Below are 17,477 nucleotides of genomic sequence, written 5' to 3'. Positions count from 1 at the left end.
GGTGGTCACCTTGGATAGAATAGGAGATCTTCGCATTGATGATCAGGATAATATCCATCAAAAGGTGATTCAAGGAATGGGACATGTGATGTGTAAGCCCCTTGCCAACATCTTCAATAGAGTCAGGGGTAGTTTCCTTAGCCTGGAGGCTAGCTTATGCAGTTCCAAGAAAAGGGGTCAAATCAGAGCCAGGGAATTACAGGCCTATCAGCCTGGTGTTCATCATTGGAAAAATGCTTCAAGGGATTTCCTTTATGATCACTGGGAAAAACAAGGAGCTGTTGGAGACACACATCGTGGCGTCTGGAGAAGTAGGTCATACCTTACAAATTTAATGGAGGTTTTTTGAGGCAGATATTTTCTGCCTGAAATTTCGGAAAGCCTTCAATAAAGGTTCATCACACTAGGTTACTACAGAAGGTGGAATTTTGTGGTGTCTGTGGGGATTTGAAACACTGGATTTGGAATTGGTTTCAGTTCCACAGTTGTAGTTATCGGATGTTGTTCAGCTTGGGAACATGTGGTGCTCCCCAGGGATCGGTCCGAGGTACAGCACTCTTCAGCTTCTTTATTAATGAGCTGGTGTTGGGAGTATGGTAAGTAAGTTTGGAGATGACACCAAAATCTCTGCAAGGGCTACGTCTAGAGGAGCCCAATCTTCTGCAAAGATGTTTAGATGTTGCATTTAACTTGGATAAATAGCATCATGCATGTTGGTAGAACCAACTCAGAATGCCCATATCATTGAAGAGGTCAATACTGTAAGAGGTCAAGAGAGTAAAAGAACTAGGTTTACTGTGCACAGTCACTCGAGGTTCACAGCCAATGCAGAGGAACTGTTGCCAAAGCCAACAGGATATTGGGTTGTATTAATAGACCCATTCAGTACAAATCAAAGAACATTGTTCTGTCATTATACAGCCTGCTGGTTAGAGTTAGACGTTATCTAGAGTATAGCACCCATTTTTGGTCCCTTCACGTGGCAGGTGACATTCTGGCCTCTGAAAAGTTCCACAGGAGAGTTACAGGAACAATTCTTAGCTTAAAGAACCTTCATTATCAGATGACCTGAGTGACCATGGCCTGATTTACAACAGCACAGACTTAGAGACAACCTGATTAGAGGGTTATAAAATAATGAAAGGGCTGGATAGCATGCCTATTGACGGATGATTCCAGTTTAACAGATTGGAGAAGACCTGGGCGGCTGCAGTAGGAATAGCCTGGATATTGGACGGATCCTCTTTTCCCAGGGTCGAGAGTGTCTGGAATGTGCTACAGGCTGGTGTGTGACTCACTGCTTTCAGGAGGGATCTGGACCGGTTCCTGACTGGGGCAGAGATGGGATAGAAAGCAAGTGTATTATTAGTAGAGAACCCTTTGTCCGTGTGATCCCCTGGAATGGTTTACATCGTCTGAGGAGTTTTTCCTTCATCGGCCCAGGGTTTTTACCTCTGGGATTTTCTTGCCTATCCCGGGAGATTTGCTGCAGGAGGGCAGAAAGTGTTGTTCTAGTCACCATCGGGTGTGAGGCAGTGTTGACACATTTACACTCACTCTGTGCTCTCTATAAGTCTCTCCCCTGTCACAGTGGAACTAAAAGATGGGATATGTGTTCAGCCATAGTGCAGGCTCGCTTAAGTTGTGACTGCACACCGAAGGCTGTCAGACATGAACTCCTTGCGTGTGCCTCAATTGGGATAGAGTGGTGTGTGCACACTTGGGAATGTTGTCCAGTAATTAGTGCTTGAAAATGGTTTGACCTAACCACTGTCCTCTTCCCCCGAAATACTCCCTCGGGGTACAAACCCGCAGCCTCGTCCACTTCATCTCAGCATCATCTACAGCCTGGAGGAACCAGCAGTGGCAGCCATATACGCTGAGGACATATTTAACTACATGACACAGCGAGAGGTCAGCTCCATGTTTGTCTCCTACACAGAGTTGGAAAGCAGGGTACCCAGATGGTGGAAGGGCAGGGTAGGGTGGGGGGAGGGGGGGTGTGGCGGTAGGAGTGGTGGGAGCGATGGGGGTCCCTAAAACTAGGGGCTATAAATATAAGGTAGTCTCAAATCAATCCGATGGAGAATTCAGGAGAAATTACTTTCCCCAGAGAGTGGTGAGAATGTGGAACTCACTACCACAGGGAGTGGTTGATAGTTCCCTCAGTACTGACCCTCCGACAGTGCAGCACTCCCTCAGTACTGACCCTCCGACAGTGCGGCACTCCCTCAGTACAGACCCTCTGACAGTGCAGCACTCCCTCAGTCCTGACCCTCTGGCAGTGCAGCACTCCCTCAGTACTGACCCTCCGACAGTGCAGCACTCCCTCAGTACTGACCTGCCGACAGTGCGGCACTCCCTCAGTACTGACCCTCCGACAGTGCAGCACTCCCTCAGTACTGACCCTCCGACAGTGCAGCACTCCCTCAGTACTGACCCTCCGACAGTGCAGCACTCCTTCAGTACTGACCCTCCGACAGTGCGGCACTCCTTCAGTACTGACCCTCCAGACAGTGCGAGACTCCCTCAGTACTGACCCTCTGACAGTGCAGCACTCCCTCAATACTGACCCTCCGACAGTGCAGCACTCCCTCAGTACTGACCCTCCAACAGTGCAGCACTCTCTCAGTACTGACCTTCTGATAGTGCAGCACTCCCTCAGTACCGACCCTCCGACAGTGCATCACTCCCTCAGTACTGACCCTCCGACAGTGCAGCACTCCCTCAGTACCGACCCTCCGACAGTGCAGCACTCCCTCAATACTGACCCTCTGACAGTGCAGCACTCCCTCAGTACTGACCCTGTGACAGTGCAGCACTCCCTCAGGACTGACCCTCCGACAGTGCAGCACTCCCTCAATACTGACCTTCTGACAGTGCAGCACTCCCTCAGTACTGACCCTCCGACAGTGCAGCACTCCCTCAATACTGACCCTCTGACAGTGCAGCACTCCCTCAGTATCGACCCTCCGACAGTGCAGCACTCCCTCAATACTGACCCTCCGACAGTGCAGCACTCCCTCAGTACCGACCCTCCGACAGTGCAGCACTCCCTCAATACTGACCCTCTGACAGTGCAGCACTCCCTCAGTACTGACCCTGTGACAGTGCAGCACTCCCTCAGTACTGACCCTCCGACAGTGCAGCACTCCCTCTGTACTGACCCTCTGACAGTGCAGCGCTCCCTCAGTACTGACCATCTGACAGTGCAGCACTCCCTCAGTACTGACCCTGTGACAGTGCAGCACTCCCTCTGTACTGACCCTCTGACAGTGCAGCGCTCCCTCAGTACTGACCCTGTGACAGTGCAGCACTCCCTCAGTACTGACCCTGTGACAGTGCAGCACTCCCTCAGTATTGACCCTCTGACTGTGCGGCACTCCCTCAGTACTGACCCTCTGACAGTGCAGCACTCCCTCAGTACTGACCATCTGACAGTGCAGCACTCCCTCAGTACTGACCCTGTGACAGTGCAGCACTCCCTCTGTACTGACCCTCTGACAGTGCAGCACTCCCTCAGTACTGACCCTCTGACAGTGCAGCGCTCCCTCAGTACTGACCCTCTGACAGTGCAGCTCTCCCTCAGTACTGACCCTCTGACAGTGCAGCACTCCCTCAGTACTGACCCTCTGACAGTGCAGCACTCCCTCAGTACTGACCCTCTGACAGTGCAGCGCTCCCTCAGTACTGACCCTGTGACAGTGCAGCTCTCCCTCCATACTGACCCTCTGACAGTGCCGCACTCCCTCAGTACTGACCCTCTGACAGTGCAGCACTCCCTCAGTACTGACCCTCTGACAGTGCAGCGCTCCCTCAGTACTGACCCTCTGACAGTGCAGCGCTCCCTCAGTACTGACCCTGTGACAGTGCAGCACTCCCTCAGTACTGACCCTCTGACAGTGCAGCACTCCCTCAGTACTGACCCTCTGACAGTGCAGCGCTCCCTCAGTACTGACCCTGTGACAGTGCAGCACTCCCTCAGTACTGACCCTCTGACAGTGCAGCACTCCCTCAGTACTGACCCTCTGACAGTGCAGCACTCCCTCCGTACTGACCCTGTGACAGTGCAGCACTCCCTCAGTACTGACCCTGCGACAGTGCAGCACTCCCTCAGTCCTGACCCTGTGACAGTGCAGCACTCCCTCAGTACTGACCCTCTGACAGTGCAGCGCTCCCTCAGTACTGACCCTGTGACAGTGCAGCACTCCCTCAGTACTGACCCTCTGACAGTGCAGCGCTCCCTCAGTACTGACCCTGTGACAGTGCAGCACTCCCTCTGTACTGACCCTCTGACAGTGCAGCGCTCCCTCAGTACTGACCCTGTGACAGTGCAGCGCTCCCTCTGTACTGACCCTCTGACATTGCAGCACTCCCTCAGTACTGACCCTCTGACAGTGCAGCGCTCCCTCAGTACTGACCCTCTGACAGTGCAGCGCTCCCTCAGTACTGACCCTCTGACAGTGCAGCACTCCCTCAGTACTGACCCTCTGACAGTGCAGCACTCCCTCAGTACTGACCCTCTGACAGTGCAGCGCTCCCTCAGTACTGACCCTGTGACAGTGCAGCTCTCCCTCCGTACTGACCCTCTGACAGTGCCGCACTCCCTCAGTACTGACCCTCCGACAGTGCAGCACTCCCTCAGTACTGACCCTCTGACAGTGCAGTGCTCCCTCAGTACTGACCCTCTGACAGTGCAGCGCTCCCTCAGTACTGACCCTGTGACAGTGCAGCACTCCCTCAGTACTGACCCCCTGACAGTGCAGCACTCCCTCAGTACTGACCCTCTGACAGTGCAGCGCTCCCTCAGTACTGACCCTGTGACAGTGCAGCACTCCCTCAGTACTGACCCTCTGACAGTGCAGCACTCCCTCAGTACTGACCCTCTGACAGTGCAGCACTCCCTCCGTACTGACCCTGTGACAGTGCAGCACTCCCTCAGTACTGACCCTGCGACAGTGCAGCACTCCCTCAGTACTGACCCTGTGACAGTGCAGCACCTCCTCAGTACTGACCCTCTGACAGTGCAGCGCTCCCTCAGTACTGACCCTGTGACAGTGCAGCACTCCCTCAGTACTGACCCTGCGACAGTGCAGCACTCCCTCAGTACTGACCCTCTGACAGTGCAGCACTCCCTCAGTACTGACCCTCCGACAGTGCAGCACTCCCTCAGTACTGACCCTCTGACAGTGCAGCACTCCCTCAGTACTGACCCTCTGACAGTGCAGCACTCCCTCAGTACTGACCCTCTGACAGTGCAGCACTCCCTCAGTGCTGGCACTGTGGAGTGTCAGCCTAAATTACGGTGCTCAAGTCTCTGGAGCAGGGACTTGAACCCCCGATGGTCTAACTCTGAGAGGTGAGTGTGTGATGCACTGAGCCGTGGCTGAGCTGTGAAGCTAATCGGGCATGCCGGTATATCTGCCCCCAGAATGGGTTCAGTTGCCCGCTCAGTGTCATATTGACAGGGCGTTGAGCTGCTGAGGCAGAAACAGGTAACCTTGTCATGGAAAAGCCCATTGAGCAGTGGGGTGGAAGACCCATTTCTCTCAGACAGCTGTCTGAAACATTGGCGAGCGTTCATTCTCTCTGGAAAAGAATACAAACAGGATGTGTGTCTCTGTGCTCCCTGCAGAAGCAGTTTGCCCTGCCGAGTTACATACACCGACAGCCAGAGATCAACGTACAGATGAGAGCGATTCTGATTGACTGGATGGTGGAAGTTCAGGTATGTTGGATGGGTCCTGCCTGGACTCTGGGTGAACAGGGAGAGTCTGGGCCTTAATCTGTCCTGAGCCAGGGTTCCCTGAGTCGCAACTCTTGCCCAATTGGCCAAGCCAGGCTGTCTCTTCACCCAGTCTTCACTTCCCCTCAATCTCCATTTCTTCCATCACTCTCAGTCTCTCTCTTCTTTCTGTCACTCTCTCTCTCCACCTTCCCCATCAGTCTCCATCTCTTTCCATCACTCTCCATCTCTCTCCATTTTCTGTTACTTTCCCTCTCTCCCTTCTCCCCATCAATCTCTGTTTCTTCCATCACTCTCTGTCTCTCTCTTCTGTCTGTCACCCTCTCTCTCTCTCTCCCCCTCTTTCCCATCACTCTCCGTCTCTCTCTTTCTGTCACTGTCCCTTCACACTGCATGCTCTGTCTCTCGGAACTTCCTCTTAATCCAGCTTCAGTTTTTTCTCTCTCTTCGCTTTATCTTTCTTTTCCTTGTCTTCACACTCCCTGTTAATTTATTTCCTTTTTATTTCCCTCTCTCTTTCACACTATCGATCTGCCTTCCTTTTCCTTTTAGAAGGTTGTGGGTTCAAGTGTCACTCCAGAAACTTCAGCACATAATCCCAGCTGACACTCCAGTGCCAGTACCGAGGGAGTGCTGCACTGTCAGAAGTGCCGATTTTCGGATGAGACGTTATCCCTCAACCAACGTCACTAAAAAGAAAAACAGATGATTTGGTCATAATCACATTGCTGTTTGTGGGATCTTGCTGTGTGGAAATTGGCTGCTACATTACTACTTCAAAAACTACTTCATTGACTGTAAAGTGCTTTGGGACATCCTGTGGGTGAAAGATGCGTTAGAAATATAAGTTTTTTTCTTTTTTTCTCTGTTGATCTCTGTCACATTCTCTGATTCTCTCTCTGGCTCTCTTTATCTGCCTCTTTCTCTTTCCACCTGTCCCTCTCTCTTTCTTTCTCTGTCCACCTATCACTCTCTCTCTCTCCCCCTCACTCTCTCTCTTGATCGATTTCACTTTCTCTCTTTAACAGGAATCTGTTTTCTTGCTGCCCGCAGGAGTGTTATGACCTAAACCTCGAGACTCTGTACCTGGCGGTGAAGATGGTCGATTGCTTCCTGTCGAAGCAGCTGTGCCGGCGTGATGCCCTGCAGCTAGTCGGTGCGACCTCGTTACTCATTGCTGCCAAGTTCGAGGTGAGCACCTCTGTAAAGAGCAAACCCTGTCCCCTGTACCCCCATCCAGCTCGCTCTCACTGCACTGCTCCAACCCACAATCCCCTCACTCTCACTGCACTGCTCCAACCCACAATCCCCTCACTCTCACTGCACTGCTCCAACCCACAATCCCCTCACCCTCCATCTCTGTCCAGCTCACTCTCACTGCACTGCTCCAACCCACAATCCCCTCACTCTCCATCTCTGTCCAGCTCACTCGCACTGCATTGCTCCAACCCACAATCCCCTCACTCTCACTGCACTGCTCCAACCCACAATCCCCTCACTCTCACTGCACTGCTCCAACCCACAATCCCCTCACTCTCACTGCACTGCTCCAACCCATAATCCCCTCACCCTCCATCTCTGTCCAGCTCACTCTCACTGCACTGCTCCAACCCACAATCCCCTCACTCTCACTGCACTGCTCCAACCCACAATCCCCTCACTCTCCATCTCTGTCCAGCTCACTCTCACTGCACTGCTCCAACCCACAATCCCCTCACCCTCCATCTCTGTCCAGCTCACTCTCACTGCACTGCTCCAACCCACAATCCCCTCACTCTCCATCTCTGTCCAGCTCACTCTCACTGCATTGCTCCAACCCACAATCCCCTCACTCTCACTGCACTGCTCCAACCCACAATCCCCTCACTCTCACTGCACTGCTCCAACCCACAATCCCCTCACTCTCCATCTCTGTCCAGCTCACTCTCACTGCATTGCTCCAACCCACAATCCCCTCGCTCTCCATCTCTGTCTCTCTCCTCTTTCTGTCACTCTCCCTCTCTCCCCCTCCCCATCAATCTCCATCACTCTCCTCTTGCTGTCTCTCTCTCTCTCCGTCTCGCTCTCTGTCTCTGTCTCTCTCTCTCTCTGTATATCTCATGATTCTCTGCCTCTCTCCATCTCTATCACTCTCTGTCTCTCTCCATCTTTGTCTCTCTCTCTATCATTCTCTGTCTCTCTCCTTGCAGGAGTTTTGCCCGCTCTATGTTGATGACTTTCTCTATATCTGCGATGACAGCTACAAACGAGCAGAGATGCTCAGGATGGAGAGGACAATTCTTCAAGCACTTGACTTTGATATCAACGTCCCAACTGCGTACAGCTTCCTCCGCCACTATGCAAAGGTAATCCCAAGACCAACCGCGATTGGTTATTCCGGGTGTTTTGCATTTTGCCTCCTCCTTCTTCTGAAATGGTTGCCTCCTCCCAGGGTACAGTTCCACAGGTTTACTGAGGGCAGAGACTCTTCCTCATTTGTGAGCCTAAGCAGTAAGAGTTGGTGGGACTCCATTGTCCCTCTTGTGCATCCCCGATTTCCATCGCTCCACCATTGGTGACCGTGCCTTCAGCTGCCTGGGTCCTAAGCTCTGGAATTCCCTCCCTAAACTTCTCTGCCTCTCTCTCTCCTCCTTTAAGACCTTCCTCAAAACCGACCTCTTTGACCAAATTAGTTTGATGATGCTCCTGTGAAAGCCTTGGGATGTTTCTCATTAGGTTAAAGGTGCTATATAATTGCAAGTTGTTGACTATTTTAGTCATGAGGGAGTGCCACAATCTAACCAAAGCTGAGTCATGTCATCGCTCAATGACCCTGATCAGCTGGTATATAACCAGGTCCGTGACCAGTAATATTATCCTCCTGAGTGTCTGGGGTTTCATCCCGGGGTTTCATGCGGCTTCGGGCAGCTGACAACCCAATTTTATTCTGGCTTCCGTTAATTCCCAGATACCCCAGAATCATAGAAACTTACAGCGCAATTCTGCACACCAGATCAGGTGTAAAGAGGGTGTAGTGGAGATTTACTGGAATGGTCCCAGGGATGAGGGACTTCCGTGATGTGGAGAGACTGGGAGAAACTGGGATTGTTCTCCTTAGAGCAGAGAAGGTTAAGATGTTCAAAATGATGGTGGGGGGAGGGTTTTGATAGAGTAAATAAGGAGAAACTGTTTCCACTGGGGAGGAGGGTCAGTTACCAGAGGACACAGATTTAAGATAATTAGCAAAAGAACTGGAGATTCCCACATCCATTAATTCTCTTAGTATCCAAAAATCTGACTTGACCGTGCAAAGTAACCTTCACTTATTTTTTTAAACAACTGAAAATATGTCAAAGGCAAGATCTTATTGATAGAATTTCACAGAACAGAAGAGGCCGTTCAGCCCATCGTGCTTGTGCCAGCCCTTTGGAAGAGCTGTCTCATATTAGCCCCATTTCCCCCCCGGCTCTTTCCCCGATCGCCCTGCAAATGGGCCTTTTTCTGTACTTCCCTGATGTTATGAATCAAATCTTATCTGAGAAATATTTTACAGTTGTAAAAGGAAGCTCAGGATTACAGAGGAACATAAGAAATAGAAGCAGGAGTAGGCCATTCGGCCCTTCGAGCCTGGTCCGCCTTTCAGTGTGGTCGTGGCTGACCTTTTGCCTCAACTCCATTTCCCTAATTCCTGGAAAGTGCCACATTTCAGGAAATTCCAGTATGTATCAGCACCTTCAGGAGGACAGGAGAGACTGGGGGAAGGCTTGTGAGGAGGTGAAGGATGGGGTTTTGGAGCAAGCAAGGAGCTCAATGCTAGAAACAGTAGAGGTCCAACGAAACATAGGCGGGGGGGGGGGGGGGGAGTGGGGGGGGGGGTCTACGTGCACAGATGATTAAAATTTCATGAATAGCTACAGAAAACTATTTCCACTGGTAGGGGGTAGAGTCTAAAAATTAGAGCCAGACCTTTCAGGAGGGAAATTAGCAAACACTTCTACACAGAAAGGGTGGTAGAAGTTTGAAACTCTCTTCTGCAAATAACCGTTGTAAATTTTAAATGTGAGATTGATACCAAAGGTATTAAGAGGTTTGAGGCAAAGGTGGGAATATGGAGTTAGGTCACAGATCAGTCATGATCTAATTGAATGACAGAACAGGCTTGAGGGGCTGAATGGCCTCCCCATGTTCCTATGGTCACAAGGACTTAACTGTCCATCTTGTTTTCCAAGTGCAGTGCACTAAGGTTGGGATGAAGACTCTGGCATTGGCGCATTACATTTGTGAACTGTCACTGCAGGACTACAGTTATGTGGAGGACCGGTCATCCTGCGTGGCATCAGCCTGTCTTTGCCTGGCTATGAAGATGGACAGTCCGGATGGAAAGGTCCGTCCCTATCGGCTTTGTACGTGATGAGAGGGTGGTGAGGGGTGAGGGGTGAGGGGTGGGGGGCTGATGGTGGTTGGGGGAGGGGGAGGGGCGGAGGGGGTGGGGGGGTGGCGGGGGTTTCTCACCATTGGTGCCACACTTAAAGAGGCTCTAAATTGCCACCCGAGGACCCAGCCACAAAGACACAATCTGGCACTTTCCATTCGGTGCCGCGGACACCCAAGGTTGAACCGTCTTGTGTGGGGGTCAAAGTTTGGACGGGCGAAGGTTTGTGTGCACCAGCGCGACGTTCCACATGTTTTGAGGCAGGTGTTTGCCCACTTCAGCTTGCTGTGCCTGTTCCGGCCCTCTCTGAACGGGTGGGTGAGAGTAGTGCTGAGTCTCTCTCTGGCTCCAGTTCCATCTCCACTCAGTGCCGAGTTCCCTGCTCTCCACCATCGTCCCAGCAGCGATGATACAGTTAGCCTCAGCCGAGCCACCCCCTGCTCTGCCATTCTTCACTCTAAACTGTGCTTGTTTCCACCTCTGTAACATTGCTTGTCTCTGCCCCTGCCTCAGCTCACCAGCTGCTGAAAGCCTTATCGATACCTTTATTACCTCCAGACTTGACTATTCCAATGCTCTCCTGAACAGCCTCCCATCTTCCACCTTCTGTAAATTTGACCTCATCCTAAACTCTGCTGCCCCGTGTTCTAACTCACACCAAGTCCTGTTCACCATCACCCCCGGTGCTCGCTGACCTCCATTGGCTCCCGTCCTTAATTTTAAAATTCCCATCCTCGTTTTCAAATCCGTCCATGTCCTCTCCCCTCCCTATCTCTGTAACCTCTTCCAGCCCTACAACCCTCCGAGATCCCCAATTCTGGCCACTTGAACATCCCTGATTTTAATGGCTCCACCATTGGCGGCTGTGCCTTCAGCTGCCTGGGGCCCGAAGCTCTGGAATTCCCTCCCTAAACCTCTCCGCCTCTTGCTCCTCCTTTAAGTTGCTCCTTAAAACCGACCTCTTTGACCAAGCTTTTGGTCACCTGTCCTGAATATCTCCTCATGTGGCTCGGTGTCAAATTTTGTTTGTTAATTGCTCCTGTGGAGCACCTTGAGACATTTTACAATGTTAAAGGTGCTATATAAATGCAAGGTGGTGATGTCAGGCTCATGGCATGGCCCTCATGGCAAAGAGCCCATCCCAGTTGGTGGGGCCTTGGATGGGATCTGCTGCCTTCAGGAGAGGCAGGTAAGGGAACGCAGCCTGTGTGAGGCCTGCTCCGTGGGGAACTATCAGCTTTCTGATCCCTCACTTGTGGGACCAATCTTCCTCGTGCCTTCATCGTCACTGGGTTAAAATCCTGGAACTCCCTCCCTAACAGCACTGTGGGTGTGCCACGGACTGCAACCATTTAAGAAGGCAGCTCACCACCCCCTTCTCGAGGGCGATCAGGGATGGGCAACAAATGTTGGCCTCGTCAGCGACGCCCGCATCCCATGAATGAATTTTTTAAAAAAAGAAATGAATAAAAACGTACTTCCTTCCTTCCTTGCTATTTTTTCTCTTTCACTTTTGTTCATTGTCTCTTTGTCTCTCTATATCTTGCTCAAATTCGCTGTCTCTCTCTCTTGCTCGCTCTGTTTCTGTCTGTCTCTCTTTCTGACTCTTTCTCTCTCTGTCCCCTTCTCTCTTTCTCTCTCAGCCACGTAGTGTGAAGCAGCCAGCAGACTACACCCAGCGTAGGCCAGACGGGCTCCTCGGCAGACTGAACAAGATGGTCAGAGAGCAGCCACACAGGAAACTCCGGGTGATTTACTCCAAATACTCTCACCGGTACGTCTTCACTTCATTGTAGCTGCGTTAATCATGGGGGTGGAAGGGTGTTGGGAAAGCCGTGACTACGTGGAAGGTCTCGGCAAGAAAAGACATTGGCTCAAACTCTTCCAGATGGTTCTGAACTTTTTTTTTTGAAAAACCAGTCCTCACCTGTTGCTCTTTCTAAGGGCAGGGTGATGGGGAACGAGGACGGGTCACTAGGATTACCATAGCAGCCCCTGAACTCTGGACGTTACACTAAACCCTGTATAAATCCCAAGTCAGGCCCCAGCTAGAGTATTGTGTCCAAGTCTGAGCACCACAACTTATGAAGGATGTCAAAAGAAGCTGGGATTGTTCTCCTTAGAGAAGTGAAGGTTAAGGAGGGGATTTAATAGAGGTGTTCAAAATCAGGAAGGGTTTTGACAGAGTAAATGAGGAGAAAGTGTTTCCAGTGACAGGAGGCTCGGTAACCAGAGGGACACAGATTGAAGATAATCAGTAAAAGACCCAGAGGGGGAGATGAGGAGAATGTTTTTACACAGTGAGTTGTTGTGATCTGGAACGCGCTGCCTGAAAGGGCGGTGGAAGCAGATTCAATAGTAACTTTCAAAAGGGAATTGGATAAATAGTGGAAGGGGGAAAAATTACAGGGCTGTGGGGAAAGAGCAGGGGGGAGTGGCACTGATTGGATAGCTCTTTCAAAGAGCCGGCACGGACACGATGGGCCGAATGGCCTCCTTTTGTGCTGTAAGATTCTCTGAAGAAAGCTTTGTCTTTCAAATATTTAACAATTGAAATGGACAGTCAAGATTACGTAAAGGAACCTCACCACTGCTTTAGAGGAGGGCTGTCAACTGTCCTATTTTATACATGATTTGCACCATAATCTTCTCCAGAGTATCCTTCGAAGTGGCTAAAATCCCTGCTCTGGGAGCCGTGGAATTGAAGGAGTTGGTGTCTAGAGAGGAAGATTCCTAGAAACCCATCAGTGGATGTTGGGATGGTGACTGCATCACTCCACGATCTTTACCTTCCATCCCTCGTCCCCATCTTTCCAAAGGCAGCAGCTCTCGAGTGCCTTGGACGTGCAGTGGGCTTTCTGCAGCCGGGCGCACAAACAGACACCCGCCAAATGCCAAGGATCAACTGCGCCGTACCCGGCACCGAGGCCCCTCTCGTCTGTGTGGATCACCCTCATTCTCCGGAACTCCTCAGATCTCCCTCTTCAGTCTCTGCAGGTTGACCGAAGAGGTTTCCCCCAACTCCACGACTGCTTCAGGGGATTTCATTGGACCTGGAGACCCCGCTGGACCGGGTGATCAAGGGCAATTCAGGATGGGCAATAAATGCTGCCCTTGCCAGGCATGCCCAAATCCCATGATTGAATAAAAAAAAATCCTGTTGGTCACGGAGATCATGTTGGTTTGGGAGATCTCATTGGTCCAGGGAATCTCCCTGGACCTGGGGATCCTGTTTGATTGAGAGATCTTGCTGGACTGGGATGTCCCTGTGTGTAATTGCTCACAGAAGCTGGCTGTGTAAAAATGAGTCTCGTCAAAAGCAACTACCTGTGAGGTTCTGTAAGTGTGGGACATGATCATTTTATTTGAGTGGCTCACCAGTGTAAAACTTAGATACACACATGTGCGCACATGTATGTACAGTCATTCACACAGTCACATACAGTACAGGCGCACGCGTTCACACACCCGTGTACAGGCGCACGCGTTCACACACCCGTGTACAGGCGCACGCGTTCACTCACCCGTGTACAGGCGCACGCGTTCACACACCCGTGTACAGGCGCACGCGTTCACTCACCCGTGTACAGGCGCACGCGTTCACTCACCCGTGTACAGGCGCACGCGTTCACACACCCGTGTACAGGCACACGCGTTCACACACCCGTGTACAGGCGCACGCGTTCACTCACCTGTGTACAGGCGCACGCGTTCACTCACCCGTGTACAGGCGCACGCGTTCACACACCCGTGTACAGGCGCATGCGTTCACTCACCCGTGTACAGGCGCACGCGTTCACACACCCGTGTACAGGCGCACGTGTTCACACACCCGTGTTCAAGCGCACGCGTTCACTCACCCGTGTACAGGCGCACGCGTTCACTCACCCGTGTACAGGCGCACGCGTTCACTCACCCGTGTACAGGCGCACGCGTGCACACACCCGTGTACAGGCGCACGCGTGCACTCACCTGTGTACAGGCGCACGCGTTCACTCACCCGTGTACAGGCGCACGCGTGCACACACCCGTGTACAGGCGCACGCGTTCACTCACCCGTGTACAGGCGCACGCGTTCACTCACCCGTGTACAGGCGCACGCGTTCACACACCCGTGTACAGGCGCACGCGTTCACTCACCCGTGTACAGGCATGCTAAGTCACATTCAGATACAAATACACACATCAGCACACTCATGCAGTACAGGGAAACTCATTCATACCCATGTACATTATAAGTGCTCACTTTCAGACCCACACCCAGCTGGCTGATCTGAGCTGAAGCAACTGTGCATGTGGGAGTACATGTGTGTCTCTCAGTAAGTCTCAATGAGTCTGTGTGTGTCTCTGTGAGTGTGAGAATGTGTCTGAGTGTTTGTGAATGTCTGTGTGTCTCTGTGTGGGGATGGGTGTATGTGTGTGTCTGTATTTGATTGAGAGCATGACTGTGTGTGCGCGTGTGTGCTTGTGAGTGTGTGTACATCAGGTGTACCTGATGTTGAACCTCACATGTGCAGAGCATTCAACTGAACAAGAAACCGTGAGACTGCTGAGTTTGGGGGAGCCATACCTCAGCTCAGAGACAGACCCTTCAGTGCTGGCTGGTGAGGACGGAGGAGAAAGACACTTCCTTGTGGTTTCCATCGCCTGGTCGCATCGCAGAGCAGAGAGACTGAGAACAGCTTTTGATGGACTCTGTGTCTGCATGAATTGAAGGGCAGGCAGGCGGGCGGGGGCTTAGGTGGGGAGTATATGTCTGTGATCCATCTCCACTGGGCCAAACCGGAGCTGAGGCCATTCTGGAATTGCCCCCTCGCCAATCACCACGCTCACGCTCAACCACACACCTTGACAACCAGTCAAGCTGTAATGTCTTCATCATAATGTGAGGCCAGGGGCCTGGACTGCAAACTGACTTCCTTTTCAAGTTGGTGCCATAGTTAGTGTGGAACTGCCACCTTTGATCTAGGAACAGGAGGAGGCCATTCAGCCCCTTGAGTCTGTTCCGACATTCAGTTAGATCATGGCCGATCTGTATCTCAACTCCATCTACCCACCTTGGTTCCATAACCGTAATCCCCTTACCCAACAAAAAAAACAATTTCAGTTTTGACATTTCCAAACCCCAGCCTCGACAGCTTTCTGGGGGGAGAGAGTTCCAGATTTCCACTCCCCTTTGTGTGAAGAAGGGCTTCCTGACATCACCCCTGAACGGCCTGGCTCTAATTTGAAGGTTCTGCCCCCTTGTTCTGGACTCCCCCCACCAGAGGAAATAGTTTCTCTCTATCGACCCGATCAACTCCTTTAATCATCGTAAACACCTCGATTAGATCACCCCCTTAATCTTCTACACTCGAGGGAATACAAGCCGAGTCTGTGCAAACCTGTCCTCGTAATTTAACCCTTTTAGCCCCAGTATCATTCTGGTGAATCTGTGCTGCACCCCCTCCAAGGTCAATATATCCTTCCTGAGGTGCGGAGCCCGGAACTGAACACAGTTACTGCAGATGTAGCCCAACCACAGCTTTATATAATTAATGTAACTTCCTCTCTCTTTGATTCAACATTTCTTTGCCTATCTTTCTCGAGTGTTACGTACGAGCGTGTGACCTCCAATAAAGAGTCTGCTCCCACACCCACTGATCTGTGATCCACATGTTCTAAAGTGAGATATCTCACCCCTGCCCACTCGCTGTCTCCCTCCCTCTCTGTCAGCTTGTTCTAGAACCTCTGGCGAGGCTCTTCAGCCCTTCCCCCGTCACCCCCCCCGTGATGACACCAGGCGGATCTTTATGATGTCACAGCAGGACAGGAGGGGAGTTCTGCTTCTGACCTAGCTGCTTGGTGGGGGGAGGGGGGAGGGGGGGGGGGCCGGAGGAAGAGGTTGGGGGAGGGGTGGTAGGGTCTGTCAAGGAGGGGGGGACACCTGCCCGCTGGAATACGATGGCACCTAGGACATCTGCCCCTCCGAGGGAATGGGGTCTCCAGGTAAGGGGTAAATCGTTAATGAGTCATCTACACCGTGATACAGAGGGGCTGGTACAAGCTAGGAGCTGCAGGAGGCTGTTCAGCCCCTTGAGCCTACTTGCCCATTCAATCAGATCATGGCCGATCCGTATTGACTCCCATCTATCTGCCTTGGCTCCGTAACCCTCGCCTAACAAATCCCAGAACCGATTGGTGCACGTAAATGGCATCTAACCTGAGTTTTATACAACGTCACATAACTTGCATCCCTTTGAATTCCAGCCCTTTGCGATGCGCATTCTGTCAGACTTTTAAATTACTTATTTTGTAAACGTCCAGCAGGTTTTGTTGGTGATATCATAGAACGAGTCAAAAGGGCCTCCTCCTCACCGACCACCGTTCAGTCGGATAGCTCCCTTTGCCGTGACTTAGTGTCGTGTCAGACTGTTTTGATCTCTCACAGGGTTAGGATCCAGTACGTCAGCAGTGATTGGCCTTGGAAAAAGGCAGGGAGATTCCTAACACCCCCTTCTCCTCACCCCCCCTCCTCTTTCCCCCCTTCCCCCCGCTCTCCACTTTCTCCTCACCCCCTCTCCCCCCTACCCTCTCCCCTCTACCCTTCTCTCCCCTCTCCTTTCCTCACCCCCTCTCCTCCCTCCTCTCCCCAACTCCCCGCTCTCCTCTTCCCCCTCTCTTCTTCCCCCTCTCCTTCCCCCCCTCTCCTCTCCGCTCTCTGCTCACCCCGCTCTCCTCACCCCCTCTCCCCATCTCCCCACCTCCCCCCTCTCATCACCCCCCTCTCCTCACCCCCCTCTCACCCCCCTCTCCTCACCCCCCTCTCCTCACCCCCCTCTCCTCAGCCCCCTCTCCTCACCCCCCTCTCCTCACCCCCTCTCCTCACCTCACCCCCTCTCTTCAGTCCCCTCTCCTCACCCCCTCTCTCCCCTCCTGTCCTCTCCTCACCCCCCTACCCTTCTCCTCTCCCCTCTTCCACCCTCCTCTCCCCATCTCCCCCATCTCCTCTGCCCTCTCTCCTCCCTCCCTCTCCTCCCCCCTCTCCTCCCCCCTCTCCTCTCCTCCTCTCCTCACACTCTCTCCCCCCACTTCTCTACCCCTCTCCTCCCCCATCCCAGTTTTCTCCTCCATCCATTCCTCAGCCATTTATTAACCTGCGATTCCTGGGTGTTGACATGTGGCATTTGCTGTTGAAGGTGTTTTCCAGCTTCACCTTGATGTGCAATAAAATGTTTGCGGAAAACTATGTATTTTTCATTTTTCCTGCGCGGGAGGGGAGGGTTGCAAATACTTTCTGGCCCACAGATTTCTCTTTCAGCAGACACTCAGATTAGGGAG

At 52.1% G+C, this 17,477-nt stretch overlaps 1 protein-coding gene across 14 annotated transcripts in view; it reads left to right on the top strand.

The window, feature by feature from the left end:
* LOC137357390 (G2/mitotic-specific cyclin-B3-like) overlaps positions 1–15,861 on the top strand; it is a 62,633-nt gene extending 46,772 nt beyond the window's left edge. For 11 of the 14 annotated variants that reach the window (XM_068023712.1, XM_068023707.1, XM_068023703.1 and 8 more), the window contains 7 exons: positions 1,816–1,914; positions 5,636–5,728; positions 6,800–6,937; positions 7,936–8,091; positions 9,960–10,109; positions 11,801–11,931; positions 12,813–15,861. In XM_068023712.1, coding sequence (XP_067879813.1) covers positions 1,816–1,914; positions 5,636–5,728; positions 6,800–6,937; positions 7,936–8,091; positions 9,960–10,109; positions 11,801–11,931; positions 12,813–12,894 — 849 coding nt within the window. In that variant the 3' untranslated portion in view covers positions 12,895–15,861. The remainder of the gene's footprint in view (positions 1–1,815; positions 1,915–5,635; positions 5,729–6,799; positions 6,938–7,935; positions 8,092–9,959; positions 10,110–11,800; positions 11,932–12,812) is intronic. The other 3 variants (XM_068023713.1, XM_068023714.1, XM_068023715.1) reach the window with 3 other exon arrangements.
* Positions 15,862–17,477: the final 1,616 nt, after the last annotated feature.

Source organism: Heterodontus francisci, chromosome 48 (assembly GCF_036365525.1).
Source record: "Heterodontus francisci isolate sHetFra1 chromosome 48, sHetFra1.hap1, whole genome shotgun sequence".
Taxonomy (NCBI): domain Eukaryota; kingdom Metazoa; phylum Chordata; class Chondrichthyes; order Heterodontiformes; family Heterodontidae; genus Heterodontus; species Heterodontus francisci.
Note: the sequence above shows the minus strand (reverse complement) of the source record. Positions and strands in the feature narration are given on the sequence as shown.